The sequence below is a fragment of the Harmonia axyridis genome, chromosome X, assembly GCF_914767665.1.
Source record: "Harmonia axyridis chromosome X, icHarAxyr1.1, whole genome shotgun sequence".
In the NCBI taxonomy this organism is placed as follows: domain Eukaryota; kingdom Metazoa; phylum Arthropoda; class Insecta; order Coleoptera; family Coccinellidae; genus Harmonia; species Harmonia axyridis.
Genome location: NC_059508.1, coordinates 17,889,862 through 17,914,769, shown reverse-complemented (window position 1 = coordinate 17,914,769; position 24,908 = coordinate 17,889,862). Strand labels below are relative to the sequence as shown.

Sequence of the window (24,908 nt, the reverse complement as noted above, 5' to 3'; positions counted from 1 at the left end):
TCCACATCTGACAACAGCCTCGACATGGAAACCTCCCTTAAAGGAATATCAATGCCGAATTTGGGGCCCAGTGCTAGAAATTTCAATATTCTATCTGGTATAATAACAGTACTAACATTCTTTATCCACCTTTCCTGTGGTTCTACTCTCTTTAGAAATTCATCCGATAGAGCTCTCACCTTCATCAGATTTCTCTCCCTGATAGCAGCAAATTCTCTTCTGTACCTTCTGGACTGGTAAGTTTCAAAACGACTTAGCATCTCTGGTGGAAGCAACCCCTCCAAGATCTGCCACAACCTGGAAGAATCACACTCCATTCTTCCTATCCTGCTCACAGTCACAGTGATCTCAAATTGAAGAACGAGACGTCTTGATTTCTCCAACATAGCCTGAACCTGTCTGGACGAACCTGAATCACTTGCTGAGCTGAACAAATAATTCATATTGTTGGAAATATGTTTGGGAAGTAAACCCTGTCTTTTGCATTCCAAAAGGAACACTCTTCGGTTTCTATAAGATGCCAGTTTCATATTTTATGACGACCATGACTTCAACGCTTCATATGCTACTCTTCCATAGTTGTTTCTCACTTCTGCATAAAACCCCATGCTTAAATATCAACAATTTTAATTCCCAATATACAACAATAGTTATAAGTTAGATAAGGGGTGTGGGAAAATTGATAAGTGTTATAATGTCACTCTTCTTTATTTCATTTAGTCGACGTTTCGATCCCGATGGGGACCTTCTTCAGGACTCTACAATAGCAATAAAAAACACTCAAAATAAGGCAATCACAAAACATGTAAAAATAGTACATACCGAAATACAGAGTTGTAAAGATCTTATTTGAACACAAATCAATAGCTCTCAAGAAAGCAACCAACAAGAACATCAACAACTTCAGCGAAAAAAGATCTGATACTTCGTTAGTAAAGGAGTAGAAATCAATTATAATAAGTAAATAAGGTAAACAGAATAATCAACAAAATGAGAGGTTGTCAAAAATGTTGTCAACCAGACTTGCCACAGAATATAGGCACATGACAGATGAATCATAGAGTAGCATTAAATCTCTTGTTGTATCTCTTTTCACCAACATTCCTGTCGAGTTGGCAGTTTCAGCTGTTGAGAACAAGTGGGATACTATCAGAAACCACACAAGTCTACCAAAAGAAGAATTCATCCATGCCATCAAATTCCTGTTTTCTTCAAACTATTTTCTTTTCAATGGTAGGTTCTTCAAGCAGGTGCTCGGTTCCCCTATGGGTTCCAACTTCAGTCCATCCATTGCTGAATTAGTAATGGATTTCCTTCTGGACATCATTCTTGTTAGTATTCCTTTTGACATTCCTTTCATCAAGAAATATGTTGATGATCTAATATGTGCTGTACCTAAAGACCAGGTTGCTTTCGTTCTAGACAAGTTTAACAGTGAACATGAAAGTATACAGTTTACTTTGCAGGAAGAAACAGCGAATGGAGTCCCATTCCTGGATACAAGGGTGATTCGAACACTGGAAAATAGGCTGATTCTAGATTGGTACCGAAAACCAACAAGTTCAGGGAGATACATACACTATTTTTCTAATCATTCACATGGACAAAAGGTAAACATGATTTTAGGATTGAAGAATCGCATAGAAAAGGTTGCCCATCCAAGTCTAAGGCGGCAGAATCTGAGGTTGTTGATGCAGTTGATGCTAAAGAATGGATACCCAAAAAGGTTATTGTCCAGATTGATTTATAATACCACTCCTTCGACACGGCCAACGAATGGAGAGAGGAGCGCATCCACCACTGTGGACACTGAGAACACGGGTAGAATTATTTACTTATCTATTCCCCTAATTAATGGTATGACAAACGCATTAATTAACCTCTCAAAGACCACAGAAATCATGTTGATTCAGAAATCTTATTTTAAAATTGACAGATTATACAGTCGAGTGAAGGATAGAATGACTGTTGATAACATGAGTGGTGTGGTGTATTGTATTCCTTGTTCAATATGCAGTTAGGTGTACATTGGTCAGACGTCTCAGCTTCTGAAGAGAAGGATTGCTCAACACAAAAGCGACATCAAAAATTCAAGTAAGATTTGTGCCCTAGCAGACCATACCCGGGACAAAGATCATCCAATGAATTATGATTCCACCAAAATCCTAGAAATTGAAGTTAGTGGAAGAAAGAGATGTTTCTTAGAGATGTATCATATTAAACGTCAAACCTGTTCGATGAACTACAGAAGGGATGTAAATAATATCAGCTCCATCTATTCTTATTTGATTCATTATGACCGGTTCGGTGGGAGAGAATTGGATGGATCACATACAGAAAGAATTTCAACAAGTTCAGCAGTCGTAGGGATAACGTGAAAATGAATTTTGTGTTCTAGGCCATTTCTGTGAGAGGGGATTGGTTTCGGTTCATGGAATCTTTCAAAAAAATCGCATTTGTTCTGAGTTCGGTGAGAGTGAATTACTGCGACCAATGTGATTTAATGCTACTCTATGTTTCATCTGTCATGTGCGTGTATTCTGTGGCAAGTCTGGTTGACAACATTTTTGACAACCTCTCATTTTGTTGATTATTCTGTTTACCTTATTTACTTATTATAATTGATTTCTACTCCTTTACTAACGAAGTATCAGATCTTTTTTCGCTGAAGTTGTTGATGTTCTTGTTGGTTGCTTTCTTGAGAGCTATTGATTTGTGTTCAAATAAGATCTTTACAACTCTGTATTTCGGTATGTACTATTTTTACATGTTTTGTGATTGCCTTATTTTGACTGTTTTTTATTGCTATTGTAGAGTCCTGAAGAAGGTCCCCATCGGGATCGAAACGTCGACTAAATGAAATAAAGAAGAGTGACATTATAACACTTATCAATTTTCCCACACCCCTTATCTAACTTATAACTATATATATATATATATATATATATATATATATATATATATATATATATATATATATATATATATATATTGGCAAAAAAAAAAATATACCTACTAGCACAGCTTACCCTTGGTCTACTGACCCGGGTAAACTGGGAAATAACCCCACGAAAGTGTGAAGCAAAAAAAAAAAAATGTTGTACGAGAACGACCTGGTAAAAATATTTGTAGAATGAAGAGCCGGAGCGAGCAGTCTCAGATGTCGAAGCTTCAAAATATGGACATCGGAGCGGAATTTTATTTTATTATAAAGATATGGAGGGGTTTTATAGAGAATAATTGAATGAAACAATGAAACAGAGTGAAACTACGTTTTTCCATATCCAGCCAATTGCAATCAGAGCTTATTTATCACCGGTTGATATTTCCTAATTCCGACACTCTTTTCATATGTAGAATCAACTGAAATAATGAAGAATAAAGGTTTTAATTTGTAAATCTTTCGTTTTGATGAATTCGAGTTCTCAAAGTTCATGGTCTTCTGATAAACACGATGTACACTTTTGGAGCAACCGAAAACAGTCTTATAATTCTACGTATTTGTAGAATCGAAAATGAAAAAGGGTTTTTAAAAAAAAACTTCTTCTGCAGAAATATTTGAAAAAAATATGAGTCCTTTGCGTCACCATTTTTTCACATGAATCCCATTAACTTACGAATCATTGAGTAAATACCCGAGGTAAGGCTTATTACTGAAATTTTCATCAAAGAAGCTATCTAATGATGCAATGATATACTGGGTGTGCCATTTGAAATAGAAAGTAGTAGTCTGTTTCCGGTATAACCAGAAGTTGTAGAGATCTGAAAATATTTTAGAGTGAAAGGCCATTGTCTCACATCCCAACATGCAAATTTTCAGCACAAAATTATGATTAGTTTTCTATAAATGCCTAATAGGCCATCGCGGTGAACAGTACTATGTAGTCGGTGCTGATTGTCAAATCATCATAATTTAAAAAGTTCTATGGCATTTTATGGATATCTGAAACAAATTGCCATTGCAACCATGAAATTTTTCTGAAAAAGTGACCTACGTCAAAAAGTACCACAGATAAATGATGACAAGTGAGGTATTTTGAAATCAGAATTTCATAGAGATCATGAGTACGATATAAAAATAGGGCATTCTCACTGAAAAAGATAGGTTGGTATGGTGTTTCTTCACTTTCGTATGCTCTAAGTGCTGTCGATTCCGACAAAAATTGAATCATTCTCCTTGCCCCAAATTTACAGGAGTTATCGACCGATCAAGCACTATTTTTGCAATTATTACAAGAAAGTCACGAAGCATATCGAGTACTGAAGGAATACAACAAATTATTGACTGAAAAGGTTGGTTTCCTTGAAAATAAATACGTAAACAAAAATAATCATAGTCAAGATGTTCCACGTAAAAAAAATCGCAATATAAAGATAAACACAACATCGAGTGAAATGGTAAATACCAATGCTGTCAAAGAAAACGATAACCTTGAAACAGACAAACAAACACAGAATACTAATAATTCCATATTAACCACCACGGTAGAAAAATCGGACACTACGACGTCTTGCGCATCTGTCACGATCCTTGACAAACACATTGCCAATAATGTAAATATAAACAAGGAAAGGAAAGGTAAACAAGATCTAAATGAACAGGACGGCTTTCAAGAAGTCATAAGGAAAAATCGTAAACGGCAAAAGAAAGTGAATGTTGGTTCCAGAATAGAAGTAGATGAGTCAACATTTAAATCATTCAAGCCCAACAAGGGATCAAAGAAGATATGGTTATTTATCTCAAGAGTTAATGAATCTGTCCAAGAACAAGAAATAAAAAATTATATATCAGCTAAAAGCGATTCAGAAATTGATCAAATATCAGTGATGTTATTGAAAACGAGGTCAAATCAAGCAGGTTTCAAGAGCTTTATGGTAGGAGTTCCTTTAACACTTGAAGAGGAAGTATACAAAAATGAATTCTGGCCTGTTGTTATTTCCTTTGCTAGATTAAATTTTATGAGAGGACAACATTTTTTAGAACCTCAACCGAATTCAAAATCGTCAACTCAAACAATGATGATCAAAAACTAAAAAATGTAGCTTTAGGGTGCAATACTCAGTGTTTATCAAGAAAATCTGAATCTTCTAAAGGTACTAAGATAACAATTATTCACCAAAATATTCAGTCAATTGGCAATTGTGTTAATAGATTAGAAAAATTTGTTCAAGATTTTCCTGATTTCTTATTCTTGTGTATATCAGAGCACTGGAAAACAGAGACCCAACTGAGTAACTTCGGCATCAACAATTTTTACTTGGCTGAGGCTGTTTGCCGCAAAAATGAAAACCAGCATGGTGGAAGTGCGATTTTTGCAAGACAGGGTACACAATTCAAGTCACTCAAAACGATTACAGCTCTTTCAGAACAGGGAATCTGCGAATGCAGCGTATGCCAGTTCATAATTCAAGGAGAAAAAATTGCTATTATGTGTCTGTACACACCTGGTGGAGTGGTAGCGGATTTTTTGAGATGCCTGGAGGACATACTGAATAAGTTCGTTTCGTTTCCAGGGCGAATATTCCTAGTGGGTGATTTCAACATCCCAATGCATGAAAAAGATAAAAGTAGTGAAAAAGAACTGTTATTCTCTCTATTAAATTCATACAACATGTTTCCCATGGTTAAAGAATACACTCGGGTTACAAATGTCAGTAGGTCTTTGATAGACAATATTTTTACCAACTATCCTGAAAATTGTGAGGTTAAGGTGCATTTTAATTTGATTTCTGACCATGCAGCACAAAGTATGAGTTTCTTCATCCAAAAACACAATGAATTTGTTTCCAAGAGAATTTTTAATGACTTTAACAAGTTGGATTTCAAAACTAGACTCAAGGAAGAAGAATGGACTAGGGTATACAATGCAAATAATGCAGATGAAATATGGGATAATTTTCACAATATTTTCCTCTATCATTTCAATGTCAGTTTTCCCATTAGAAGATTCAAACAAAGAAATAATCCACAAAAGCAAATAAGGAACGAATCAGAGATAGAACGATGTAAAAGACACTTGGATGTTTTATATGTGATGAGCTCGGTAGATACAACATTCAAACCACAGTATAAACGAGCAAAAAAAATATATGAAGATACACTTGCAAAACGAAAGGCAGAACGTTTTCAAAAAGAAATAGAAAACTCAGACAATAGAACAAAAACTGTATGGTCCATAATAAATAACATAAAGAGTGGTTCAGGTATACCCAGAGATATCCAGATGGATGGAGATGGTGAGATGATTGCAAATCATTTTAACAGCTATTTTCTGAACTGTACAGCAGACTTGTTGTCTGCTTCACCTGTAGGAGACCACCAAACTTATTTCGAGCAAGCAGATAGATCAATGTTTCTCAAACCAATAACAGAAACTGAGATAATAAAAGTAGTGAATAGCTTGAGTAATAAACACAGTAGTGGTTATGATGAAATACCAACTTCTTTGATGAAATTTTGTATTCATGAGGTCATTTCACCCCTAACTTTTGCCATCACCACATCTTTCAGAACAAGGGTTTTTCCAGACAAATTAAAACTGGCAACTGTAAGGCCTTTACATAAAAAAGGAGATGGGTCAGGTGTGGAGCATTATCGACCGATAGGTTTGCTGTCGTGTTTTTCCAAAGTGTTTGAGAAATGCATGTGTATCAGATTGATAGAGTACTTTTTGGATAATGATATGTTCTATAGGGGCCAACATGCCTACATGAAGGGAAGGGGAACTCAGACTGCTCTGTATGAATTTACTGAGTAAATCTTACAAGCACTGGAGAATAAAAGCTACGTGATGGGTTTATTTTTGGATCTGACAAAGGCTTATGACTGTGTAAGTCATCAGCTTTTGTTGAAGAAACTGAAGCTGTATGGGATAACTGGGGTTGTTATGTCCTGGTTGAGGTCGTATCTATCGGGAAGGTTGCAGCAGACTGTTGTTACTGAAAAAGGAGTATCTGTGAAGTCAAGGATAGGGATTGTTGAGATGGGCATTCCACAGGGAAGTATAATCGGTCCAATTTTGTTCAATATATATATTAATGACGCTCGGGAGTGTATTGTGGGACAGAATTGCTTGTTAACTAACTATGCCGATGATAAGAACATATTAATAACTGCTCAAGAAATGCAATCATTACTCAATGATTCGGATAGGATTTTTAAATCATTTTCTGAATGGACTTCAAACGAAAGACTGATTTTAAATGAAAATAAAACGAATTGTGTCATATTCAAAACCAACAGATCTAACCTTGAGTGTCCAAATACAATGAAACTAAATGAATCTGAAATTAATATAAGTACTGAAACTAAGCTCTTAGGATTAACGATAGACTCAGTTCTATCATGGGAAGCTCATATAGAATACCTCAATAAGAGATTGAACTCGGTTTGTTATACTTTGAGAGTTATGTCACAATATCTCGGCAAAGATGGCCTGAAGATGATTTATTATTCAAATTTTGAATCCCTCGTTAGATATGGTTTAATTTTTTATGGTAGTGTCAGAGCAGTGGACAATATATTTAAGACGCAGAAAAGAGCAGTCAGGACAATAAATAAACTTGATTTTAGAGCTTCATGCAGAGGTTATTTCAAGAGTAGACATTTTCTAACAGTAATAGCGCTACACATTGAAGAGTGTATAATGTTTCTTTTCAAGAATAGAGATTACTTCAGTTCAAATTTGCCATCACATTCTCATAATAATAGAAATTGTTTATATGTATATCCAGTTCATAGATTGACTGTAACGGAGAGAGGAGCAAAGTATTCTTGCATGAAGTACTATAACAAATTGCCACCAAGAATAGGGCAAATTGATCAACCTAATAGATTCAAAAAAGAATTACACAAGTTTTCACTAGATCTTGAACCATATACAATCCATGAGTTTCTCAATTCTCCAACATAGAATTTATATTTGTTTTTTTCTTTGACATATATTTCGTTCTGATTATATATATATTGTAAAAGTGTATGTGTAAGATTTTCGAAATAAATATTATTATCCCCGACTTTTGCCTATACGCGTAGGATTTCTCCTCGCCGTCGGCTCCTCACTCCTCGCTAAGAAGAACATTCACTCAATCCCAGATATTTAAAATATCAGAAGGGCAGAGCTCGGTCGTATCCGGTCCTTGTGGTCCCCCTGGTTCTCGACGAACTTCTGGTCCTCTTACACGAGATCCTTGGACCTGTCCTTCGCTTCCTAGGAATTTTCTCACCGTCCTTGCAGTACATTAAAGAACAGCTTTTTGCATTATATTATATATATACTCACTGAGTCCTAGTTGCTTGATATTTCTCTTGAGATTTTTTGGTACTATTCCTGTTGTTGAGATGATAATTGGAATAGTTCGTGTTGATATCATTCCCCACTGGCGCTTTATCTGAAATTCGAGGTCCCTATATTTAGAAATTTTTTCGACCTCTTTTTGACGCATGTTGTTGTTATTGGGTATTGCTACGTCGATGAGTATTGCTGCCTTTTGATGTTTATCAACTAGCAATATATCTGGCCTGTTGTGAGAGACTGTTTTATCAGTCAAAACTGTACGATCCCAGTACAGTTTATAGCGTTCGTTTTCCAGGATGGTTTCCGGTCGGTATTTGTAGTATGGCACTTTTTCAGAATGAATTAGTGTTAATTTAGTTGCCATTTCTTGGTGTAGTATCTTTCCTACTGCATCGTGTCTCTCTTTATATTCATTTCCTGCAAACATTTGACATCCTCCCGTGATATGTTGGATTGTCTCATTCGTTGGACAGCCATAACGGCATCGATCGTCAGTAATAGTTCGATCCTTTATGATATGCTTGCAGTAATTTCATGTTGAGATCACTTGATCTTGGATGGCTAAAAGAAATCCTTCTGTTTCTGGATACATCGCACCTGATGTGAGCCAATAGTTCGACGCTTCAATGTCGACATGATCCTGGTTCACCTCGTTGAAATGTCGTCCATGTAGGGGCTTTTCTCTCCATCTTTGCATTTTTTCTTGGATTGTCTGGTGGTTGTATGACAATTGCTCCTTGTGCAGTTGGAAAGGTGTTGATTCGTCTGCTTCACACAGTACTTTGTAGATCTCTGACGTGCCTGATTTGTCTTTGAAGTATGTTCGTAGGCATTCAATTTGACCATGGGCAAGTTCCATGATGTCTAGCAGACCTCTGCCTCCTTTATTCCTCGGCAGTGTCGTCCTCTCAATGCTACTTTTCGGATGGTGCTTGTGTGCTTCCGTCATCGAGGTTCTCATTTTGCGTTGCAGGTTTTCCATATCTGTTTTGCTCCATGGAATTATACCGAAAGAGTATGTGAGAATTGAACATGCATATGTGTTGATGGCTCTCGTCATGTTCTTGCTGTAGAGGTTTGTTTTTAAAATTTTGTTGATTCTCCTAATGAACTCAGTTGTTAAGTCTTCCTTCATTCTTTGATGGTTTATTCGTCGGTTTTGTTTCATTCCTAAGTATTTATAGAGATCGTCCGATTTCATTGCTTCTATCTCCTGTCCATTGGAGAGAGCTATCGGTTCATCTTGGATTTTTCCACGCACTACGCTAATCGTACGACACTTGTCCAATCCGAATTTCATCCACACGTCTTTCTAAAAATTTTCCACTAGTTTGACCATAATTTGCAAGTGGTTTTTGTTGCCTGTTATAAGTTTTAGGTCATCCATGTATAGCAAATGATTGAGTGGAATGGTATTTCTATTTCCTTTGACATTGAAACCTTTTTCAGTAGCATTCAGTTGTTTAGAAAGGGGGTTCAGCGCCAAGCAGAACCATAAGGGACTCAATGAATCTCCTTGGAAAATTCCCCTTTTTATTGGAATCTCTTTAGTAGTTATGTTCGCCGTAGAGAGTTCGATATTCGTTCTCCAGTTGCACATTGCATACTTCAGAAAGTTTATTGTAATTGGATCGATCTTGTATATTTCCAAAATTTTTGTCAGCCACCCATGTGGAATAGAATCGAAGGCCTTCTTATAGTCAAAATATGTCATAAAAAGATTTCTGTGTTTTTTGAAGGCTTGGTTACATATGATGGAATCTATGATCAGCAGTTCCTTCGATCCTAGTGCATTCTTGGAACATCCTTTCTGCTGTGCTGTCATTATGTTATTTGTCTCGCAATGTTTGTAGATACGAGATACATGATGTGATGATTTTATATATTGTTGGTAGACATGTAATGGGTCTGTATTTCGATGGATCCGCTGTGTGTTCCAGATCCTTCGGTAGGAGATAAGTGGTCCCTGTTGTTAGAAATTTGGGCACTTCCGTTGGATTCCTCATAACCTCATTTATGGTTTCAACTAGCCTGCCGTGTATATACCAAAATTTCTTCAACCAAAAGTTGTGGATTCCATCTGGGCCGGGTGATTTCCAATTGTGTGCGTTTTTCAATATTTCATGGAATTCTTCTATAGAAACTGCGTTATGCGGCATGTATTCTATTGTCTCACAGGATTCCTCTTCACTTCTTATCCAATCAGCCTGGGAGTTGTAGAAGGTTGGTGAAGCCAGTTGATCTGTCCAAAAATTCTCAATATCCTCGACGGTTGGATAACTTCCTGGTGTTGCTGACATATTGTTGTTTAACATTCTATAGAATTTTCTTTCCGAGTTTCCAAAAATTATATTATCCTGTTTTCTTCTATAGCTCTCATTGTATCTTCTGAGTCTTTCGGAGTACACACTAAGTTTTTGTTTCAGTGTGTCTAAAATTTGTTGAGCATTTTCATTGTTTGGATCATATGTTGTATGTTGCCGGTGATGATCCATTATTATATTCACCATTTTTTGTAATTTTCTAGACCGCGAACCTTTTGCAAATTGGGTGAGCCTCCCAATATCTTGGCGAATGCTATGCAATTTATTTTCTAGCCTTTTTTGCCAATGTGGTTTATTTTGTTGTTTTTCTCTGGCTGGTTGCTGACTTTTAGGTTTTGGCTTCACACCTATCACTGTGGCTATTGAAAATGCTGAACAGTATATGATGAGGTGTAATGATTCGAGATCATGGTAGTCAGAAAGATACTTTGGTATAATCTCCTTGTTGGTCATGACCAGAAGATGAGATAGTTTCTTGGATGTCCTCAATCTTGGTAGAATCGGTCGTCTCAATGGATCTGTGCCCTCAAAATCTATAACGCATCTATTCATTGTGGCAGATAATCGCTCCAGTAGTTCTCTTTGGTCTTCTTCTGGATTTTCGACGGGTGCAGCATATATATTCCGTCGTTGAGCATCACTTATTGCTATCACATCTGCGTTGTTTTGTTCCTCAGTGTTCATTTGTGCATTGATGTTCTGTTGGTTTTCAGCACAATCGTAGTTTTCTGCAATTGTCGTTTCGTTGTTAGTGAGGTCTCTATTCTGTAGCCTCAGTTGGACTTCATTTTTTATGGTGTTAAGTCTCTCATCGGGTACAAGTTTATTTCTCAATATGACCCGGTATTGGTCGGCTACTCTTTGCTCAGAAACTTGTAGTTCGGGATAGTTTCTGTGGAATTCTGCAAATAATTTTTGCCGGTAGCCTATTTTATCCTCTTCCATATTAGTCACTTCATAGTATATGCGCATGATCGTTTCATTAATCGAACTTGTCCATTTCATGCGTCTTCTTGGTAGACCTGCTTGGGTGAGTGCTGGTTGGGGATCCTGCGCAGCACCTTCAGCGGTCGGAGAAACTCGTGATATTCTTCTCCTAGAATGTTGAGATTGTGGAGGCGTAGCATTTTGTTCGACAGACGCCCGTCTCCTAAGCACTCTGTCACCGACGTCCCGCATACTGTCATGTCCAGCGCCGGCTCCAGACACGCCCTGACGAACCTCAGGCAGCGGCTCTATATTCCTATTCCTCAAATTCACCATCATTCATGGGTTCCCCCGTGTCGTGGGGGAGACGGCCTTCGATCGCTTTTTACGATCCGCAGAGCTACGGTGGGAGAATTCTTGAGCTGCTTTCCACACGGCTTCGTCCGTTACCCTGGACAGGGACCCTTCGACAGGTTTCAGCTTCCCGGGTCAGAGAGCTCCTGGAATCTGCGGTGGGCAGGAGTCGATTCAACTCTCCTGATAGGTGAATCGCTAGGAATTCACCTACCGCTACCCGGTATTATTATTATTATTATTATTATTCAGCATTGACTCACCGTATATATAGACCCAAAATCTCATCCCGATAATAGGCAAAATTCATTTGATGGCTATGGATTTAGACCCTTTTAATTCTGTTTTCGTAATTATTGAAAAAATAAATTCGGAAACGAATTTTGGCGGAAATTTCATCAAGTATTAATGAAAATAAAAAGAATAATCGTCTTTATTTTATAGATTGTTGAAAAACAATTCATTTCGTCAACATCCAATCAATCAGAATCTATTCATCAGATTCCACTGAAAATTTGTATGTAGATATACTCACATAGTCAATAGTCTTGGCCCCTCCTATCAACTCTCAACTTGTTGAATATAACATGACAATTTTTGTATGTGGAATCTGCACTTCTTTATCACTTAAATGAAAACAATCAACAAAAATGTTCCTTGTTCGGGAGAATATATAGATGTATTCGAAGTTAATAAGTTGTCAGCGAATAACGAGAGTTGTAATATTGAGAATATTCCGTGAAAAATGCAGGACATCCAATTTCTCATTTTGACCGACAAGTATAGTGCCCGGGAATAAGCTTTATCGAACCACCAGATTGCGCAATATTTCACGGTTTATAAAGTGATAGTCGACGAGAAAGGGTTTGGAAAGGTCCATTCAGAATAGAGCGACTCAATTTCGCCCGGGAAGTTGTAACTTTTCAAGGCTGATCGATAATGTGCAGAGGTGTATAATATTCCGTCGCCGTAGCCCTCTTATTATAGTTGAACGAACAATAGCAGAAAACATTATTGAACAAATCATTTTATATCTGCGCAACGAATTTGAGGCTAATTTCATTAATCAGGATGATAACGCCTTACACGAAGGGCTCAAAATATCGTTAAAAAAAACAATATCTAGAGAATGAGCTGGCCAACAACTTCAGGTATTGAGATATGCCTGGAAATTTCATTTAATACTTGATTCGTGGGATGCCTAGCTGTATTGGGCAGTTGATTGAAAGAAGAGTTGGTAATACGGAGTATTGATTCAGTTTTGGAATAGCTATAATTAATAATAAAAAATAGATAATGTATAAATTGAGATTTTTTCTATTTTGTCCAATTCCACATAAAGCAAAAAGTAACAAAAAAAGATTTTTCTATCAAATGTATTGCAGTAGAAATAGAGGAAAATATTCATCTCATTTCCATACATAGACTGTTTATTTCTTGAGGTAACTAGGCAGCAAGACATTTAACGATGTGTCATTCATCGATGGAGTTATATCTAAAATTCAGACTGGACTGAAAGGTCGACTATAGTGCCAAAAATACCAGGTTCGAATCCTAGATGTTGTACAGTGCATCCCATTTTGGGTGAGACTGCCAGGTTTCTCGCTTGTTATTTAAGATAGAGCCTTGCGGTTTTCACGTTCCTGTCCTACTTTTTCGTGAAACTTAAGTTGGTCTAATCAGATTTTGCATAACTGTTTCCGTTCAAAAGATACAGGGTGATTTTGGAAATTGATACTTTTTGGACCCCTTCTTTATCTCCGAAGTTATTCGAAATAATGCTGAGGTAAAAACTACGTCTGAATCAGAATTCTGCGTAGAATCCAGTGGCGTACTCAATATTTTTTTTCGGGGTATGGTTTTGAAGATTCAACACAAACTTATGTTTTTTTTAATGAAACACCATGTGTATCATTACTTCGTTGAATTCGTTATTTTCTTCCCTTCAAAATGATATATGACACCATGTAGGTAGGATGTTCATAAATGTTAAAAAAACACTAAAACATCAAATAATGATGATTTTTTGTTAATGGGCAATGGATTTCCCATAGAAAAAAAGATTCAATAATGAAAACAATAATTTATAGCGATGACAGCTAGATCAGATTGGTTTTTTCCCTCCAATGCCTACTTGATAAAACAATGCTCCCAAATGCATAGTAGCCATAATAACAACAAGGATGTTTGTGTCATCAATGACATACTACTTTTAAAAATCGAAAGTAATAATCCTCTTATTGAAACATAGAAAATTCATGGCCCATTTACAAAAAATCATCATTATTTGACGTTTTAGTGTTTTTTTAACATTTCTGAACATCCTATCTACATAGTATCATATATCATTTTGAAGGGAAAAAAATAACGAATTCAACGAAGTAATGATATATATGGTGTTCCATTAAGAAAAATTTGGGTTTGTGTTGAATCTTCAGAACCATACCCCAAAAAAAAATATTGAGTACGCCACTAGATTCTACGCAGAATTTTGATTCAGACGTAGTTTTCAGCTCAGCATTCTTTCCAATAATTTCGAAGATAAAGGAGGGGTCCGAAAAGTATCAACTTCCAAAATCGCCCTGTATCTCTTGAATGGAAACAGTTATGCAGAATCTGATTAGACCAACTTGAGTTTCACGAAAAAGTAGTACAGGAACGTGAAAACCGCAAGGCTCTATTATAAATAACAAGCGAGAAACCTGGCTGTCTCACCCAAAATGGGATGCACTGTACATGTCTGGTGATGGTTCAGGCGGCCACTCACGAGGCACCCATGTTCGAGCGTTCGGATCATTTTAAACCCGCCACTCACGAAGCGTTTTTTCGAGCGTTTGGAAGCAGGCGTCCAAGAGATTCCAGTCGGGCAGTCAAGTTCATTCTCTGATTTATAGTCGTGCGGTCGTGTCCCGAGCTGCCCGACTGTAAAATTATCCGAACGCTCGAACATGGGTGCCTCGTGAGTGGCCGCCTTTATGCCCGCCACTCACGAAGCGTTTCTTCCAGTGGTAGCTAGCGTCGAAGAGATTCCAGTCAGACAGCTCGGGACACGGCCGTACGACTGTAAATCAGAGTATGAACTTGACTGCCCGACTGGAATCTCTTCGACGCTAGCTACCAAACGCTGGACGAAACGCTTCGTGAGTGGCGGGCATTACAGTCGGGCAGCTCGGGACACGGTCGCACGACTGTAAATCAGAAAATGAACTTGACTGCCCGACTGGAATCTCTTGGTTGCCTGGCTTCCCAAAGTCTCGAGCAAACGCCTCGTAAGTGGCGGGCATTAGGTTGGAGGCTAATGACCGTAGCAGTCGATGCCTTCAACAAAATAAAAAAACTCTACTATATATATCATAAGACAAAACAAATGCAACACCAATAATGGTGCATAAATTTTTTGATGAAACTTGATAGAAATGTTTCACTGGTTGTAGTTGTTCAAAACGTCATTAATTCAAAACAATCTAGGAGCGATGAAAAATTGGACGTTTAACTCGATAAATTCAAAGAAAAAAACCTTTAATTCCAATTTTTAGTTCCCTCCGTCTAATAGATTCAATGAGAGGACCACTGTGAAAAAAATCTTCTAGAATCTTAATTATATTGAAAACGAAAGTAATTTTAATATGTTTTCCTACAACTGCTATGAAAAATAGAGTTTTCTTCATAGCTTACTCAATTTCTCATACTTATTTCTCACGACACTTTGCCCGCACCCCGCTTGGTAGACCAATGAAATTGGGCTTTTGAGTCGTTTCTATGGAAACGCAATAAATTAGCACATACTGTCAACGAAGGCCATTTTGATTTGAATCAAATCCAATATTTGAATTATTGAAATTTGTGCAGTTATAGGAAAAGTATAGTGTGCAACATGTTTAGAAAGTTGGACTTTCCTCACTTGTTGCACAATATACCATTTTACTACAAATATTTTTGAGCGCTCGTTTATTGAACAAGTGATATTTTTTGTTAATGAACAGAACTAGGAGACTGTAAATATGACCGTTACAAATTTTGCTTTCCTGATGATTTAAAAAAACTTCCAAATCTATCGAAATGGAACTTGTCATGGATTGATTAATAAGCTCCTTATAAATGATAATCTTAAAGAAATAAAATAATTTCAAAGATCATTATTTGTAACGAATGAAAATTGAATCACTTCTCTCATTTATAAGAAATAGAATTCATAGTTATGGAACAAGACATGAGTAAACTGTTATATTCTTGTTATAATTATATAGAAAGAGTATTTAAAAGAACTACAAATATATCTGCTCGTTGGGAAAATTCGAGAACCTGTCATTCAAAGAAACGTTTGCATTTAAAGGAAACTCAAACTCTACAACAATTTTCCCTAGAAGCGAACGGAATTGAATATTGGATTGACGAGAAACTTCAACTCAATAAAATTACAGAGATACGGTTCACATTAAATCCGAATTGTGGAAGCATCAGGTTTGTCGAATAGATGTTCAGTAACAACATGAAATACTCAATCAAATAAAACCACGTAATTCACTTCCAAAAACCCTTGGGTTATTGATTTCAAGCCCCCAGAATTGATGAACCGATTCCACAGGCGTACAACTTTGCTTCCGTCGTTATGATCCAAAGTATTGTACATCGCTGGCCACTACTTTCTCCCACCTCTCGGGCAGCGTACGAAAAACGCGTTGAAAAACTGGTCATCTTTTGAAGCAATCCACGAATCGATTCAATTTTTTACTTCTTCATAAGACCGGTGCTGGTCAGCCAGGCCGTGTGCCACTGATCGAAACAAGAGATAGTCCGAGAGAGCAACGTTAGGAGAATACGACGGGGTAAGAATTCCCATTTCAACGTTTCCAAGTATGTCTTGACCAAGTATGTCTTGACCACTTTCGCAACATGAGGTCGAGCATTGTCATACATTTTTTTATGTCTGTCATTGTATTGCGAATGTATTTCAATACTCGACTCAAACGTATTAATTGCGTCCGATAACGGTTGCCTGTGATTGTTTCAGTCAGTTTAAACTCATAATACACTACGCCGAGCTGGTCCCACCAAAACATGAGCATGACATTTTATCCGTGAATATTCGGTTCAGCCGTCGATGGGGAAGCATAGCCGGGATATCCCCATGAATTTATGAGCTTGGGATTATCGTAATGAACACATCCTTTCGTCTTCAGTCACAAAGCGACAAAGAAATCCCTTCCTTCTTTGTCTTGCAAGCAGCTATTCACAAGCAAACAAACGCTCTTCAACATCGCTCGGCTTCACTTCGTACGGCACCTAATTTCCTTGATTCTGAATCATGTCTTTCAGGCGTTTCATAATGGCTTTTTGCGACACTTCCAATGATCCTGCCAATTCTTTTTGCGTTTGACACGAGACTTGATCAAATAAAGGTATGAAAAGACCGACGCGAACTGCGTGAGCGGAAACGGAATGGGTGCTATGCGTTAGATGCGGTAGTGGACAGATTTCATAGCATGCACACCAACGCGATAATAATAAGATAAAACTACTGTGCGAACTGCGAGAAAACACTGCAATTCACATGCGTTCTATCCGTACCGACATGCACTCCTTCATATCCCGCCGTTCATTTCAATCTCGCATAAGTTTCGTTCCCGTCTCGCTCCCGCAGTTCCGCGTCGGTCTGTTTATACCTTTATGTTAATGCTTCCAATTCTGCATCTTCGCAAACCTTCTCTCTTTCACCGCCATGCTGGTCTTCGACGTCAAAATTTCCGTTTTTGGTAGGTTGAAACCACTCTCGCCATGTTCTTTCCCAAATAGCGGACTCACGATAGGTATTTTAGATATTCATATAAATGCAGAAAATTAAAACCTCCCACAAATAACGAGAACTTGGCTCGTAAGCTGACATGTTGAATCAAGAATAAATTTATGATGCAGACAGACACAAATCGACTAACATTTCGATGGGTTGAAATTGAATCTAACACTAGACGCGTTATGGAAGTTTTGGGCAATGGTCGTCATTTAATATATAACGAATCTGAAAAGTTGAGGCAAGCAGTTCGCGAACGCTTAGGGAATATTTCTAGTCAGTGGGATTACCTTCAAGAAAAGACCAAGGAAAAGAATGAAAAACTCAAGGAAGTTTCAAAACAATATGATCATATAATGGGCATCAAATATATCAACTTTTGGATGGGCGATATTGAGACCCTTTTGATAAATCAGGACATAGGGAATGCTGTAAAGAACTTGTTAGGACAACATAAGGTCATTGAGGAAGATATAGCAGCCCATTGGATAAAAATTTGAATTTTTTAAGTCAATATCAATGTTGAACTGATGAGGAATCATTATTTCAATCTTCACTTTTTTTATGGAACTAGAATGAAAAATCGAAATCAAAATACCTACTACGTGACCTGTCGATCCAAATTGTCGGTTTTCAGATCGTCAGTTTTCTCTCAGCGATCGTCAGGTTGAGATCTTCAGTTCAGAGGGGAATCGTCCAATCTAAACGACAGTCCTGAATTTCAAACCGTTCGGAATTCTATCCGTTGAAAATGAACGGGGTCTTCAGTTTCAGACGTCTTCAGCTCCAATCGAAAGTTCTGGATCGACGGGTTTCATCTTTCTTTGTGAATATTCCCCAGAAATTCATAACGATAATAGTATTTTAAAATCAGATTTGGAAAAAGAAGCCGACAATATATACACCAGCGACAGTATTTTCGACATCGTATCGATTAAAGAAGAATACGAAAATATGGTTCTCCGTTACAGAAGAATTGATGAATAAGCTTCTCAAAGAAAGGCGCGATTGAAGGAAGAAAGGTTTACACATTCGATGTTTTTTAGGGATACTGCTCAGAGAATCGATGAAGAAAATCAACCGAAATTCAAAAGTGACAAAACACACCCGACGTTTAGATTTCAAACGTCAGAGATAGAACAAATGAAGGGAATTCCTAAATCTGGTTTTATTCATAAAATTAACGCAATTTCAACAAATTATTTATGTATTTTTTTATGTGTGATGTATTTTATATTGTAAGTATTTTTTTATGTTTCTCTGGCTATCAAAATGATAGTTCGCTGTTCCTTTTGATCAAATATATAATTACATTATGGATTTTTTGCTGAATGTCTGAATTACTGTCCTTGTAGTTTCGTAACCATGAAGTGCATCAGTCCAGATGATTTTCGTGGAAAGATATAAATTTCGCCTTGAATATGTATATAGATTGATACTCGCTTATTCGTTAGTAAATATGACTATATTTATCGTTTGACGCAGTGTTGTAATCCCCATGAGATATTCACGAAATTTCTTTTAATTTTCTCACTATGTCCTTTCGAATATCTGAATTATTGATTACTTTAACTCCCACGTCGGCCACACCTCGCCTTCACTATGGCAGTGAAGGTAAAATATGAAATCTTTCAGCATGAAATTTTCATGAATATTTCTCCTTTATCAGTAAGTCACTTATCATTTCCGAAATTGTAGATAATTTGAATGAAATTTTCAACGCATTCAAATAATCACAAATGAGTTACTAGGAGCATAACCTTGTCAATTTCCTAATGTCAATCAATAACAAGAAGAATAATAAGAATAAGGTTTGACTAATGATACAAAATTATTGAACTTCATCGAAAAAAAATTCAACCACAAAATATTACATAGATAATCGTTGATTATTTTTGAAAACCCGTTTGACTTGATTGGATTATAAGCATTGCCTGAAGTTGAACTAACGTCTCAGAAACTGGTGATTTCAATTTGTTTTTCTAAGTCCTTTACCAAATCTTCAATAATAATAAATTTTCTGGTATTCAATTCACTATGAAATGTGTTAATATTTTGTCATAATTCTCCAATTTGCAATCGCAAGCGGAAACTGATAATGCGAAGTTTAATCTGATAATATATAATTCCGCATTATTCATATATGAATATTTCTGCAATTTTTTTTTAAATTACAACATTCTAGATAATGAATCGCAAATTTCAGCAGTCATTCATTTTTCAGAATAATTATCGACTACTTGAATAATTGTGTTTCTCTTACTGATCATTTTCTGCGATAGTAAAGATATTATGGGAATTATGGATTAGATTATTTGAAAGAAGTTAAAAGCATTAATTCATTATCTAATTATGCATCAATTTTCATTCGTACAATAATTTTTCTTATAAAAATTATAAAATGCTGGGCTCAGATTTCATGAATTCATGTTGTAATTCAGTTAAATCCTCAGGAATAAACCTAAATTATTGGAACAAGAATTATAATTATGATGAGTTAATTATATTTTCAGTTTGTGATTGATTATTTTTTCAGTATATAATAAGTTATACGATAGATATAATGTAACTTCCATTTGTTATTCAACAAACACTGTAACAGTAAACAAGTAAAATGATTTATCTGTGCGATTTAGATTAGAGAGTAGGACGTCTGTTTCAGAGTTACCACAATTTGAAGCCGATATTGCGAAAAATTCATTGAAATCTTCGACTATTTTCGTTGGATCTCCAGAAGGCAATGGATGTTGTGTATTTTACTCCTTCTAGTTATAGATATCACAATTTGCTAGACTTTTTTTGTTTTGTTTTGTGAGATGTATATTTGGTCAGCATAATACTTTCGTTTATATTCTGTTATAGTGTAATCATATTTTCTCTTTAGTGCCTTATATTCATTCAAATATTTAGGATTGACCTTGGAAATCGTGAAAAGTTTATCAAGCTGAGCATTTAGATGTTTTATTTTAGGGTCAAATTTGTACTTTGATGAATGCCTCATTTTGATGTCATGCTATGGAAAATTTTCTTCAAAAATTTCTTCATACTTTGGAGTAAAAGGAATTCATTTAGAGTTTATATCAGTTAGAGCACTATCAATACCATCGTCTCAATTGACATTGGTTAATTTATTTCGAATGTTCGTGAGTGAGCAGTTACACGTGTAGGTTCACCAACTAAGACTTTAACTTTGGAATTCTCGAGTAAAGTTGAAAAAGATTTGAATAATTAAAGAACATTTCAAGAATTTTAATGTTCACAAATATTATATAGTAGTATTATCTGATAATGTTCCCAAAATACTAGAAATTTAGATTATAAAAGATTAATGAGTCTTCTTGATAAAGGATATTTAATATAAATCGAATAATTTGACAACTTTGTGTCTTATCCTTCACAATAATATATCTGTATGATTTATTTACTTTATTTTTGTCTTGGAATATATTCCAATTCTAAAAATGACAAATTTAATAATCAACCAAAAAAAAATTCAAAATGACTAAAACTGTACAAATTGAGTGAACGGTTAACAAATTGAAAAACTAAATTAACATAAAGCTAGAGCAATCGGTACGTTTTTATATTATAAATTTTCATTTTAAGAGTTACTATACCTCAAGTTAACTATTTGAATATCACAAGTAAATTTTTTCGGCTATTTCTTCGATAAATTTGCATTAATCAACAAAATATTCGAACCTGAATCATAAATTCCAGAAACTTCTTATAGTAACTTGCAACGATTTTGCACGCTTCATTCCATGTTACGCTACTGGAATTTTCGAAGACGCGGTAATTTGTCATTCAATAGTAAATTTACCTTTATTAATGGTGAAACATCCAGTTTTTTTGGATTAATCTCATTTTGTTCAATTTCCAATACAGTATTATTCACAGTCTTCAAATTTCCTGTCTGATTTTTCTCGTAGTACCAACAATTTTTCTCAGGATGATAAAGTTTCCCTTTTTTTTCGATTACGCAGATTCGACATGGTTTTTTTTTCTTCATTCCGTTTAGGTCTTTCGTCAGAATTTATATTTCATCCTTTATCATATTTCCTATATTTAAAACCAGATATCCTAATTTCTCAATCTCACAGTGAAGATCTTCGGTTCCCCGTTGAATTTCCTTATCAATTTTGATAACAACATAATTAGGCAGGCCAAATGCTATGTGTGTTCCAGTGTCAATTGATTTTCTCACTTCTAACTAAAATTTTTCCCTTTTTTATTGCAAAGAACCTGCTTGATATTTGAAAGCTAAAACATACCTAGCCAGTGACCATCCTCTATTCGTGAACGTTCCACAAAAATTTCTCTCCCATTTATTCGATTCTGATTCTATCGAATATTTAATCATCATGCAACTGTACCAATCTGCACCGGAATATTGCAAAAAATATTTTGAAATTTTAATTTGGTTTTTGTCCTCATTGATTTGAAAACGATCACATTATTTATCGAAATCTTCAATCCATCAGACCTTGCAGAAATGAAAATAAAGCTTATAGGGATATTAACGAAAACATAAAAATCAATGCCCTTGCTTGAAGATAATAATAATAATATAATATATAGTTTATTGAAAAAGTACAATTTTTATGAAAAATCAATAACATTTAAAATATTGTTTCAATAAACCGCAAAAAACTCACTAAGGCAGATTGCCTGTGCGTGAGTTGTCAGGATTTAAGATATTGGCTGCTATACTAATACTAATTCTATTTTAAAAAATGTGTATAAACAAAATGTAGACAAGGAACAGATACAATGTAGATAAAAATGTATAATACTTATATAAATAAAATGTACAAACAAAATATTGCTTGAAGATGAACTGAGACACATGATATCTAATAATACGAAGGTAAAATTGAGTCAAGTTTTATGGAACTTTAAGGATATCTGAAATAAATTGCCATAGCAACCATGACATTTTTCTAAAAAAGTACCTACGTCAAAAAGTACCACAGATAAATGATGACAAGTAGGGTATTTCGAAATCGAAATTTCGTGGAGATTATGAGCAAGATATAAAAATTGGGCATTGCCACTGAGAAATATAGAGTGGTATCGTATTTCTCCACTTTCTTATGCACTAAGTGCTGTCGATTCCAACAAAAATTGAGTCATTCCCCTAGCCCAAAATTTACAGGAGTTATCGACCGATAAAGCACTATTGAGCATTGACTCACCCTATATATAGACTCAAAATCTCAACCCAATCAAATCTATAAAATCGATAATTCTTCTTGAATTTTCTATAGTTCCACTTTTGTGATTCTACCCAGAACTTTGATGAAGAGAGAGAATGATCGGTTCAGAAAAAAAAGAGTGTTTTTATACAAATGTAGGTACCACACTGATCTTTCCACCTCCCAAATTTTTTTCAAATTTTCTTATATTTTGAGAGTTGCAGAATTTTTTTATTGTAGATAAAAGAACTCGAGAAGACTGCAGATCGGCTCAGCCACAAATATCCTAAGAATGCCGAACAAATAAATACTAAACTAGAAATAATACACGAGATGAGGAGTGAACTATCAATGAAGAAAATGAACAGGAAGTATGACCTTACTGATTATTTTGAGCTATATAAATTTTATGCAAACTATGATCATATAAAAGTATGGATGGACAGAATGATAGCAGATCTGAACAGCATAATATGCACACAGGAATTTCACAGTGCAGGGATCCTTGTGATAAGGTTTGAGGTGAGTTCTATTTAGTTTTAGAGAAATGTACGATAACTTGACTTTTTACTTGCTTGTTCCATGGGATCAACATTAGTTTTAGGGTCCGACTATCAGCTGAATTCGTTAATAGGCAAAATTCATTTGATGGCTATGGATTTAGGACCTTATAATTCTTTTTTCACAATAATTGAGAAAATTGATTCGGAAACAAAATTTTTCAAGTATTGTATAGAATGTTAAAAAACAATTCGTTTTGTCAACATCCGATTAATCAGAAACTATACATCAGATTCCACTGAATTTTTGTATGTAGATATACTCACATCATCAAAAGTCTTGGCCCCTCCTATCAACTCTCAACTTGTTGAATATAACATGACAATTTTTCTATCTGGAATATTCACTTCTTTATCACTTAAATGGAAGTAATGAATCAGCAAAAATGATCCTTGTTCGGGAAAATACAGTTAATATGTTTTTAGCGAATAACGAGAGTTGTAATATTGAGAATATTCCGTGAAAAATGCCGGGACATCAAACTGCTCATTTCGACCCGGCAAGAATAGTCTTCCTACATCAATAAGCATTATCGAACCACCAGATTGCGCAATGTTCGAATATTTCCCGGACTTTTCCTGGAACCGGCAGCGTTACCTAGAGACCAATACCTGGATGACCCAGATCAACGCCTGCCAGGCAGAGCTGTGACGAGTACTGAAAAAAATGGGTTGAGCACTAAGCACTAAGCACTCGAAGAAAAAGGGCTTCCAGCACCAAGCACTAAGCACCGATTTTCAAAAAAAACTCGCGATTACTAAGCACTTTGTAAAATTCATTCGAAATTTCGAGCACTAAGCACTAAGCAATTTAGAAGGAACTGTTGGAAGTGAAGTTTTTTAATCGAAATACATATTGTTCCCATAAACATATGTAATAATTTGGACGTGTCATAGAAGAAATACAACAGAACTTCATAGAAGCGAACTGATTCAAAATAGTAAATTTTTGCGAATAAAAGAATGAGTTTATTATTTTTCAAAGATGACAATATATATAGGATTATCAAAATAAAAAATTACGGGCAAAATGAAAGACAACAACTTCAAATTCTTTAAATTTGGATTTTGAATTTTTAACAAATCAATTCTTATTTGTAGAAAAATGTTTGACTATATTTGAATGGAAGTAAAAATTGAATTGTCACAATAATGAATGATACTAGTTAACCAACATATAGATTGAATATCAAATATGTAGCAGGAACCAGCATGGAAAGGCCAAATGTGACGAGTTATTATTCCATACTCGAAAACTTATGACTTTATATTGTTGAGCTGTCGTTCAGCTTTATTATTTCGTCATAATGTCTGTAATTTATGAATTTTGTGCCAGAGATGATCAAAAACAATGAGGTTCGATGAATTCGTGCTGAAATTCGATTCTGTTCGTTCGGCCGAAACAATTATAGTTCTCGGAGAAATATTTCAACTTGAAATTTTCAGGATATTTTCGAATA

At 35.6% G+C, this 24,908-nt stretch overlaps 1 protein-coding gene across 1 annotated transcript in view; it reads left to right on the top strand.

The window, feature by feature from the left end:
* The window catches only part of LOC123686192 (spectrin alpha chain-like), a 134,262-nt gene extending 109,701 nt beyond the window's left edge, over window positions 1-24,561 (top strand). The window contains exons 4-5 of the mRNA XM_045626201.1: window positions 23,129-23,410; window positions 24,550-24,561. Coding sequence (XP_045482157.1) covers window positions 23,129-23,410; window positions 24,550-24,561 — 294 coding nt within the window. The remainder of the gene's footprint in view (window positions 1-23,128; window positions 23,411-24,549) is intronic.
* The last annotated feature ends 347 nt before the right edge of the window (window positions 24,562-24,908 follow it).